Source organism: Galeopterus variegatus, unplaced genomic scaffold, assembly GCF_000696425.1.
Source record: "Galeopterus variegatus unplaced genomic scaffold, G_variegatus-3.0.2 Scaffold312, whole genome shotgun sequence".
NCBI lineage: Eukaryota > Metazoa > Chordata > Mammalia > Dermoptera > Cynocephalidae > Galeopterus > Galeopterus variegatus.
This window is the reverse complement of record NW_007726423.1, coordinates 117,658-128,957: the sequence shown is the minus strand read 5'-3', so window position 1 is coordinate 128,957 and position 11,300 is coordinate 117,658. Positions and strand designations below refer to the sequence as shown.

Sequence of the window (11,300 nt, the reverse complement as noted above, 5' to 3'; positions counted from 1 at the left end):
TCAAAAATTTTTCTTTAGTGTTAGGACTATTTTACAATACAAAAACTGTAAATGCACTTAAAGATAAAAAGTAAATAACCTCAGCTACTCGGGAAACTCGAGTTCGGCGGAAGCGCTCGCTTCTAAAGGCTGGCGAGGGGCGGGCCCCAAGGAGCTGGTGATGGCGTCGCAAAAACACACAAAAACCCTGCCGCACTGCTTTACGGCATTCGCTCCGCCTCTGCAGGTGCGGGAAGTCAGAAGTCGGCAAATATGGCCGCCACGGACTACATCAGCCAGGCTGCGACTGCACTGGCAGCGTTGTTGCTCTTGTCCTTCGGCAGCTTGGCCGCTAGTCAGATCGAGGTAGGAGTCAGGCTCTTCTGACGACAGAGCCCTGGGAGGACGGCTGTGTTGTGGCTGTAAGCGCCCCAGCAGATGTCCAAAACACAGCAGCTGAGGAAAGACTCCTGGAGTCATCTGCATCTCACCCAGGCTGGGCTGTGGGGAGGTGTCACTGGGAACGGGATAGGACAGCGTCTGTTTCAGCCTTTTAAAGCGTTGAATTAAAAGAATCAAATCCTTAGGAGACAGAGACCTGATCGTTTGCTCCTACGAGTGTGTAGGTGAAATACGGGCAAGAGGTAGGTGCAATGTCAACACAGGAGTGGCAGCACACTTTTCTGCTACTGCACTGCAACGCTCCCCTTTGATAGGAGTCAGATGGGTACGGTGTTTTATCTTGGGATTCCCCCGCCTCCCCCACCCCAACTTTTTTTTTTTTTTTTTTTTTTTTTTTTTTTTTTTTAGCGTGGCCGCAGGACGTACGGTTCTCTATAATACTTCTACTGTCCTCTGTACTCTGATGATTCCTCAGTCCATTTCTACAATCTAGATCTCTAGCATAATCTTCAGGCCTGCATATCCAACTTGGCTGAGGCACCGCCGAGATATTTTGAAAATCCGTGCTCGATATTTTATCTTCTGCTTATCCCACCTTCTCTTAAGAAGACATTGAAAAACCAAGTACCCCTTTTCTCCTGCATTTCCTAACCCAGAAATGTTGCTCCTAAGCTAGATAACGTGGGAGTTTTAATGAATTCTTCTCTTTATCCCACATTCTAATTATCACTGAATTCTATGTTCTGAACTCTTAAAAATGCTTTCACCTCTCCTTTTCCACTGGCTTAATCCAGACCCTGATCATTTCTTGCCTAAACTATTTTAATAACTTTATTTTGTTTTCCCTAGGCTTCGTACTCCCTCACTTTGATGCTAGATTAGTCTTCACAAAATGTAAGCCTAATCAGTTTATTCTTCTGATTGAATTCTTTTTTTTTTTTTTTTTGTCTTTTTCCGTGTCCGGCAACGGATCGCAACCCACAGTGTCGCCCCCGTACCGGACCAGGACCGGCAACGGGATCGCAACCCTTGGTGTTGCTCCCGCGCCTGGCTCAGCCAGTGAGCGGGAACCGGTCTGTATGTGGGATCTGAACCCTCGGCAGGAGCGCCACCACGCTCCCAAGCGGTGCACTATAGCAGTGCGCCACCGGGCCAGCCCGATGATTGAATTCTTTTAATGTTTCTCCATTGCATAAAGAACAAACTCTAAACGTTATGATCTGGTTCCTGCCTACTTTACCATCCTCCATATTGGAGCCCTTTTCTCCCTATCACCTCAGCACCTTGAGCTTAGACCAAGAGACCCCAACTTTTTGAATACATACCCAATCAGTTAAAAAAGATATTGAGCATGGACTTTATACATATTCATGATTACTGTTAATTTATATAGTCAGTGTTTATATGGCATATTTTTTAGATGACATAAGTATGAATAGAAGCTTTACTGTTTTCTGGCTTTATTCTAGTGGATTATCTTGAATACTTCATTCTGGATACCACTACTATTCTTTGTAGTTACATAATTACTGTTCTTTTCCACATTAGCATGTTTTATACCTCCTGTTTCCTCTGTCTGTTCGTTTACTAAGACGCAGTAAAAGTATGACCTCTGTAGAATCTTTTTCTATGTCTTACAAGGCAAAGGCCTTGACTGTTGTAATTTGTACACTTGCTAGTATAGTACTCATCAATTATAATGCATGTATCCTTTGTACTATTATTCCATCATCTTCCTTAGAGTGCAGTAGTTCCTAATTGGTCTGTTTGGAGTCATTCTTTCTTCCAATCTGTTCTCCAAGCCGCAGCCAGAGCAACTTTTTGAAATGCAGGTATGATCAAGTCACTCATGTGCACTTTAATGTTTCTCTAAAGATAAAGAACAAACTTTTTCTTCATCATGACTCACAAACAAGGCCCTGCATACTTTGGTCCTAGCCTACACCTCCACTGCTCTCTCTCAAACTTCTGATTATGCTAACCTTCTTTTCATTTTTCAAACCTTTAAGCTCCCTTCTGCCATTAGGGCCCACATTCTTTCTGTGTGGAATTGTCTTTCCTCTTATCTTTTGGATCTTAACCCAAATGTCACTTTCTTAGAGAAACCTTCCCTGACCAGGTCAGGTCCTGTTCTTATACTCTTTTTATTACACTATGTGCCTTTCCTTTATAGGATTTATAGTTTGCCCTTATCTGCTTAATGTGTGTCTATCTGTCTTAGTTCATTTTTGTTGCTTATAACAAAGTACACTGAACTGGGTGAGTTATAAAGAAAATGAAATTTATTGCTTACAGTTTCTGAGGCTGAGAAGTCCAAAGTCCATCTGGTGGTGGTGACAGTGACCCAGGGGTCTCACATTGCAAGATGGTGGAAGCAGAGAGAGCAGAGAGAGCAAGAGACTCTCTTCTTCTTTTAAAGTCTTCGGAACTATGCCCCTGACTACCATTTTTAATCCATTCACTACTGCATGGTCCTACAATCCAATCACCTCTTTAAGGCTCCACCTTTCAATTACCATAATAGGATTTCCCACCCTCTTAACAGCCACAGAGGGTGTTAAGTTTCTAATACATAAAACTTGGGAGACAATTCAAGCTTCAATAGTTTGGGGGGGACATAATTCAATCCACTACACTATCCAATAACCTCTTTGGATAATAACCTCTTTGAAAGCAAGTACTATGAGTATTTTTCCCCATCATTATATTCTGGGTACTCAGGGAAGTGACAGGCGCATGATGCCAAACAAATGTGATGAATTCCCAAATGCTACATTATAGTCTAATGTGTCTAAATCACAAAAGAGTTGTGCCATCTCAGATTTTTCACTAAAATAATGAAATAAGAATTTTGCAGCTGGAAGGTACATAAGAGATTGTTTGGATCAATTCTCATTTTTTGCATGTGGAAAGTAAAGTCTAAAGAGCGAAATGACTTACTCCAATCTCATAGTCAGCTGTAGTATATATAGGACCTGGGTTTTAGCTCAGGTCTTTGAATTCCCAAACCAGTGCTTTATCCACTTTAGCATGTTACTTTCTTTAGCATCTAGGCAGCTGTTGAAAAGGGTTTGGAGAAAAAAAAATGTGTGTGTGCGTATATATACTATATATGTGATGTATATGTGTGTATGTGCCACACACACATTTGACTGGAATTTTTATTTTACTGTCCCTGAAATTTTCTTGTTAGCCAAAAAATAAAACAGCTTACATTTGTTAGGCAATTACTATGTTTTAGTCATTATTCCTACATTCTGTGAGTCAGATAATGTTATTACCATTTTATAGATGGAGAAATAGAGGCACAGAGAAGTTAAGCAACTTTCCTAAGTTTATACAGCTAGTAAGCAATAGAGCTCAGATTTGAACTCAGGCATTCTGATTGTTTTAGTAATTAATACTGTTTGGGAGCAGATCTAAGGTCAGTATGGTTCATATCCACTCATTTTAATATATAATCAAAATTATGTTCATTAAGTGTCAGGATGGTGTTGGATGCTGAAGTTTTTAATATTTTGAGATGGCAAATATAGATAAGACTTTAACATGGGCCGGCCCGGTGGTGCACTGCTACAGTGCACCGCTTGGGAAGCGCGGCGGCGCTCCCGCCGAGGGTTCGGATCCCACATACAGACCGGCCGCTCACTGGCTGAGCGAGGCGCGGGAGCAACACCGAGGGTTGCGATCCGTTGCCGGTCACGAAAAAAAACAAAAAGGAAAAAAAAAAAAAAAAAGAAAAAAAAAAAAAAAGAAAAAAAAAAAAAAAGAAAAAAAAAAAAAAAGAAAAAAAAAAAAAAAGAAAAAAAAAAAAAAAGAAAAAAAAAAAAAAAGAAAAAAAAAAAAAAAGAAAAAAAAAAAAAAAGAAAAAAAAAAAAAAAGAAAAAAAAAAAAAAAGAAAAAAAAAAAAAAAGAAAAAAAAAAAAAAAGAAAAAAAAAAAAAAAGAAAAAAAAAAAAAAAGACTTTAACAGATTAGTGAGATGGTACATGCCAGTATGCTAGAGGATGTGCTCAATCAAATATATTGGTAAATTCAAATAAAGTACCCAGTACATAGCAGGAATGGATGTTGTATGAAGTTTTAACACGAAGGATATTAATTGTTGTGTGTAGAATCAAGACATGAAGGAAGTCATTCACAGTTTCAAAACTGAATGGAAAATTAGAAGCATGTGAAGAGGATACAGCTGTGTTTGAGATAAAATATTTAAAAACAAACATCCCCAAATAATATCCCCTGTCAAAAAATAAAACTTAGCAATTTTTATGGATGTTTCAGCACATTTGTCTGACCTTCGATGTTTCATATTATGACCAGTATTAAAGCATGAATTAGCATAATTGCAGAGATTTTAGAGAATCAACAGAAATGAATATTAAATAATTAAAAGACTAAAAAGACTTCTGTGAAAAAAGTTAGAGGGGTAATTATTTTGTTTTGGTTGAGAATGTAGGGAGATTATTTTTCACAACAAACTCATGGGAATAAAAAGTATCTATGATATTACTAAAGATGAAATATTAATCTTTGAGAAGTTCCTGGCATGAACATTTTCATCTAGCATTCTCATTACAGATAGTGATCACTTTAATAGAAGGATTTTCAGAGTACAGCCTAAAAGATTTTGAAATTTACAGCTTTATGGTAAACCTTTATGTAATAGCTACTTATCTTATTCTGAATCCATCATCCATGTGGTTTCAGTTTTTCCAGGAGAGGCTCTTGTTCTGTTCACTGCCAGTAAAGGCATTTGGACCATGTACTCATTCATCCAAAAAGTATTTATTCAAAATTCACTGAGTCCCAAACTTACTTGGGGTACATCAGTGAATGTAACTGATGAAAGCCCCTGCACATCCTATTGGGCAGATTAATTAATAATACACATAATAAGTTAATGATATATAATGTAAGAAGATGGTAAACGCAATGGATACATTATGGTAAGGAAAATGGTGGGGTGAGGTTGCGGTTTTAAAGAATAGCTTTGCTAAATTTATTGAACAAACAAATCCTGTGTTCTCTATTGAGCACACTTTCTACTTTCTTATTCTCAGGGTATGGAAAATAGTAAGATGTGATTTATATAATATACTTTCATTTGTGTAATGCTTAATGATTTTGTAAAGTAGAAGCTCTTGCACCCACATCTTTACAGTCCTTTAAAATAGCAGTGTGATGTAGGGTTGGCATTGCTTACATTTAGCATGTAACGAAACTGCGTGTCAAGGAAGTTAAGTATCTTAATCAAGGTTACTCTGTTTAATCAGTGTCTAAGCCAGTACTGGAATCCAAATCTCCAGATTTCCAGTTCAGGGCTTTTTTCCTTACAGTATTTTAAACTGTAAGTTCTTTTGAGTTTTTAATTTTGTCTACAAGGTGAAATACCGCAATGTTCACAAACTTACATGAGATTATTGTTATTATGACTGTATAAATTCCACGAATCTTAACTGTTCTTTATCAGTTTTTATTCTGGGAAAATTGTGGGTTTTTTCTTCTAATGATTTTGCTGTTTTATTTGACTGATAGGATCAAGCAGAACAATTTTTTAGAAGTGGCCATACAAACAACTGGGCTGTTTTGGTAAGTATGTTTTATAAAGGTATACCTTACTGTTCATATTAAATATGTGTCTGAGAAATTTTGTGTGAATCAAATTTTGAGAATTTGTTTTCTTATATTTATAACAGAATTTTAAAATCTTGATATAGCTATATTTTAAATTGACTGCATTGACAAATAATATTCTAATAATATTCTTTGCCCTTAATATATCTGTCAACTGGCAATCTACAAATAAGAATAAATTAGGAGTGTATTGTTAAAGGAAGCATTTTACAAAATGTACAATTATTTTAATGCTGGAAATGAGTGATTATATTTCTTATCTGTGATATTAGTTTATAGATATTGTCTACTTATTTTCTTTTATTTTTTAATGTTTTCTGTCTACAAAAATAGTAAATGATCAATATAGAAAATTCAATTATATTGAAAGGTTTAAAAGAAGATTAATTTTATGTTACGTGAATTTTACCTCAAATGAAAAAAAGGAAAATTTCAAAGTCCTACATCCCAGGATCAATATTTTGCTGATCCCTTTCTATTGTCATATATAAGCATAAAGATATATAGATATACATTTTTATAAAACTGGAATCATGTTATACCTGCTATTCTGCAATTCTTTAGCATATCTTGGGGATCTTTCCCTATCAGTATATATGGAGATATATAATCTTTCCAAAGGCTGTATTGTTTTCTGTGTTATGAATGTACCATAATCTCCAGTTCACGGGCAGTTATGAATATCCTTATACATACATCTTTGTGAACTTTGCTGATTTTCTCTTTGGGATAAATTCCTAGTCATTAAAATGTGAAGCATTAGAGCATGATTACTCCCCAGAAAGACTGTACGTCTTTTTCTAAATTCCAGTCAACTGTGTACTATTAACTTTTATCTTTTCTTTTTGGCTTCTGGGCAACAAATTCAATTTTGTTTTAATTTGCATTGTTTTGATTCTTAGTAAGATTTGCTTATTGGCTTATTTTTTTCTTCTGCCTTTTTTCCCCATTGGTGTGAACTATCATTTTTAATTTATCTGGATACATAAATTTGTATTTTTAATTTCCCAAATAGGATACATGTAATCAATTTGTTTTTCCTGTGCTTGGGAAATATCTGGATAATAGTTTCACTACTGGGGCTTCATTTAATATTATGATTAGAATACATGATTAGAAGATACAAGTTTACAGTAAGGTTGACTTAATGAAAAAGTGTATAAATGGTTCGACTGGAAGAAAGGATGAGGAAATAAAGAATAGGTTAAAAGCGGTAGAAAGGAAGCTGACTTTTCTGAAAAAGAAAATGAGCAAAGAAAGCCAGTAACTTATGTTAGAAAAGGAAGAAAACTAGGGAACACAAATTGTAAGAATATAGTGGGAATGTAAAAGGTGGGTAGAAAAATTCAACTGAAAGTGCAGAACAAACATACAAATATAATTAACTTTACTAAGGCCAAAGGTAAGTTTATTGAGAATTGTTTCATAAAAGCATGTAATTATCTACATGTCACTAGAAGTAAATAGAATGATTACAACTGCTATACGTATTTGTATTAAATGTAAGTGTATCGTGATTAAACAGTATAACATGGGTTCATGGTTCATTTCTTGTTCTCCAAGAATGAATACCTTCTATAAGCTACCCCTTACAAGAGATGTTATGAAAGAATTGAACAAAAGCTGCTTGAGATAAGGAGAGAAGTTTTCAATGTCTACTTAAAAGCAAGGAAAACTATCAGGAGCCAGGCCATGATTTACCAATTCGAGAGGATAAACTCTACTGGAAACTGAGTGCTTCCATGATTAGTCTTTCTGTGGGGAATTCTTAGAAGAGGGAATAACTGCGTATGTGCAGGCTACCAGTTGCTGAAGGGCTCATCCTTTAAAACTAAAAGACTATTAGCTTATACTACACACTTATTAAGGCCTGCCCTGTTCTGGGAAGAACTCTCCAATCTTGGTAAACTGAGTTCCATATGAAAAATAGAGGGTAAAAAGAGATATTACTGAGCATTTCACAAGAATTGCAGTTTTCATATTTTGCCCAATATTTTACACATTAATGTGGAGTTAGTATAGTGAAACTTCAGTGGATTGTACTTTCTTAAACGTAATATTATGAAATTTTGCCAGGCCCAGTTGAAAGGACTGAAACTGCATTTCTTTCATTGTTATGTGATTCAGATTTTAAAATATCTAGGTTTCTCCTCCAGTTTGAATTAATTTGTTTTTAGTCTTGACTGGATAATCAGAGGTAAGTGAAATGCCCCTTTGCTCTTGTGAAATGACAGAAAACCTTTGCCACCAAAGGGAGATAGAAGGAAAGTTGGATTCCATTTTAGTCTCAGGATCCACTCTGTATAAACATTTTTGCCTATTTAACAAAGCTACAAAGATAATTCATACTATGGTAAAACAGTACAGTGAGGAAGGGTATAAACTGATATATTATTGCACCCCTCTTTGATCTTCATTTTTATTCTCTTGTGGTAATCACTATTATCAGTTTCTTGTGTATCCTTTCAGAAATTTCTAATGTGTATAATCACATGTGTGTCTACCCCTCTCCTCTTTTTATTTTTTTTGTCTTTTTTTTTTTTTTGTCTTTTTTCCGTGTCCGGCAACGGATCGCAACCCTCAGTGTAGGGTATAAACTGATATATTATTGCACCCCTCTTTGATCTTCATTTTTATTCTCTTGTGGTAATCACTATTATCAGTTTCTTGTGTATCCTTTCAGAAATTTCTAATGTGTATAATCACATGTGTGTCTACCCCTCTCCTCTTTTTAAAAGACTAATGGATCACACCACATGCACTTTTGTAACTCGCTTTTTTTTGATATTGCATTCAGTGAATATGTGATAATTTATATTAAGTTGGTATTTTCTGGTCCCTTTTATTTTCCCACCTTAATTTTCTCTTTAGAAAATAACTGGTGAAAATGAGGGAACTTTTAGATTTATGCTTATTAAATAGTATAATAGATCACTTTTATTTTTTTTTTTTATTTTTTTTTATTTTTTTTTTTTCGTGTCCGGCAACGGATCGCAACCCTCAGTGTTGCCCCCGTACCGGACCGGGGACCGGCAACGGGATCGCAAGCCTCGGTGTTGCTCCCGCGCCTCGCTCAGCCAGTGAGCGGGAGCCGGTCTGTATGTGGGATCCGAACCCTCGGACGGGAGCGCCGCCGCGCTTCCCAAGCGGCGCACTATCCAGTGCGCCACCGGGCCGGCCCCCTCTCCTCTTTTTAAAAGACTAATGGATCACACCACATGCACTTTTGTAACTCGCTTTTTTTTGATATTGCATTCAGTGAATATGTGATAATTTATATTAAGTTGGTATTTTCTGGTCCCTTTTATTTTCCCACCTTAATTTTCTCTTTAGAAAATAACTGGTGAAAATGAGGGAACTTTTAGATTTATGCTTATTAAATAGTATAATAGATGCAAAAACTGTTTGGTAAAATACACTTAATTTTTTATTATGACTAATTCAGTTATAAATTGTTTTATACTATTTCTTCTTCAGGTTAGGGAAACTGTATTTTTTGGTACTGATAGGCAGTGATTTGACTTCTGATTTTTTGGTTTTGATTTTTGCTAATACAGGCAATGTTATAGTGAAAAGCCTTGACTACCTATTTTTGCATATATATATGAGTTAAATCAAAAGATATGTACATTTTCAATTGATGTATGTTGCAAATTACCTTCTTAGAAGGTTTATATTAATTTACATTTCCATCAGTAAGCTATGAATACTTTTCTCCATACCCTTGCCAACACTGTGAATTGTCAGACTTTTTGATGCTTATTAATATGATTTGTACTTTTAAAATTATGACTGAAGTTGAGTGAGCATCTTTAAGAATTTTATTGTCCATTTTTAATACTTTTGTTATGAAATGTTTGCTCTTTTCCTTTGCCCATTTTAAAAATTAGCTTGTTCATCTTTTTCTTATTGAATTATAATTAAAGAAATTAGCCCTTATAATATTATTTTTAGTTTTTCATTTGCTAGGATTTTATAGTATTTCTGACATGGAGTTTTACATTTTTATATATTCAAAAAATTTTAGTCTTTTCCTTGTTGGATTCCAGGTTGAAAATTCATTTTAATAAAAAATGTGTATAGTTCCTTTCTGTTTGGCTGGGACAAGAGCATTTATGCTATTCTCAAAATTCTTACTATACCTACTATAAGTACAGGCATGTGGTAGGAGGTAGGAGTGTGGTTGGTGGATATACTGCCAGCTGACCCCAATCTCTGTTTACCTCCCTTAGACTGGATTCCCAAGAACATTAACTTTTGAGGTATGGAGTTAGATTTTCCTAGCATATTTAATATCATTTTTTAGGAATAGCTTTTTTTTTTAAGTGTAAAAGTTGGTTGAATTGTTTTTTAGTTTTCTGTTCAGTTCAACAGTTTCTTTATAATGCATTCTCTTATGTGCATATAAAACTTTGTGTGTTATGTTTTAGTCTGCGGCTTATATTTCTCATAACTAAGGAAGCAATCCAGAATGAAAAGAATATTAAATAACTCAAGACAGCTAATTTTCTTCTCTATTCTATGAAGAGATTATGGGCATTGTCCTTGACCCCAAAGAATTTGATCTTTTAGAAACAGGAGCATTATAGAATCAAAGAAATTGAGTGTAACTACGTTGGTTCAGTTTTTTCTATGTACTGTTTACTAATTATGGAAGACTTACCTCTAGAGAGATTGGTTTTATTCATATTTCTTCATGTTCTTTGATGTTTCTGAATCTGAATTATGGCATACTTTTTCTTTAGGTATCTCTATCCAATGTAAAGAAAAGTAATTCTGTACCTGCATGGCTTATTTTGATTCATAAAAATAATGTATTTATTTTAATACTTTAGGTGTGTACATCCCGATTCTGGTTTAATTATCGACACGTTGCAAATACTCTTTCTGTTTATAGAAGTGTCAAGAGGCTAGGTATTCCTGACAGGTAAGAAACCTTAATACAGTTTAATAACTTTGAACCCCAGTGAAGATCACCCTTACATAGCTGCTATTATATTTGTATTTTTGTGTTGCTTTTGATTAAAAAAAAACTAATTTGAAGGTTTTTTTGTTGTTAGAGCCTATCACCATGTATAAAGTAGATATAACTTAAGACTATAATGACAAGTTATATAAAAGAAGAATCAAATATCCTAAGGTAAATCTTTTACTGAGGTAAAAAGATTTGTTAAAATGTAATTGCTTAGTGTTATTTAATTAATTATTAAATGCCTCATCTGGTGCTTTTTTTTTTTTTTTTTCCTTTTTATCTTTTTTACTGACCGGTAACGGGATCGCAACCCT

General features: G+C 35.0%; 1 protein-coding gene across 1 annotated transcript in view; it reads left to right on the top strand.

Annotated features, from left to right (window-relative positions):
• The first annotated feature begins 230 nt into the window (after nt 1-230).
• Nucleotides 231-11,300, top strand: part of PIGK (phosphatidylinositol glycan anchor biosynthesis, class K) — a 123,001-nt gene continuing 111,931 nt past the window's right edge. Inside the window, exons 1-3 of the mRNA XM_008567343.1 lie at nt 231-345; nt 5,916-5,969; nt 10,850-10,941. Of these exons, the coding sequence (XP_008565565.1) occupies nt 253-345; nt 5,916-5,969; nt 10,850-10,941 (239 nt within the window). The 5' untranslated portion in view covers nt 231-252. The remainder of the gene's footprint in view (nt 346-5,915; nt 5,970-10,849; nt 10,942-11,300) is intronic.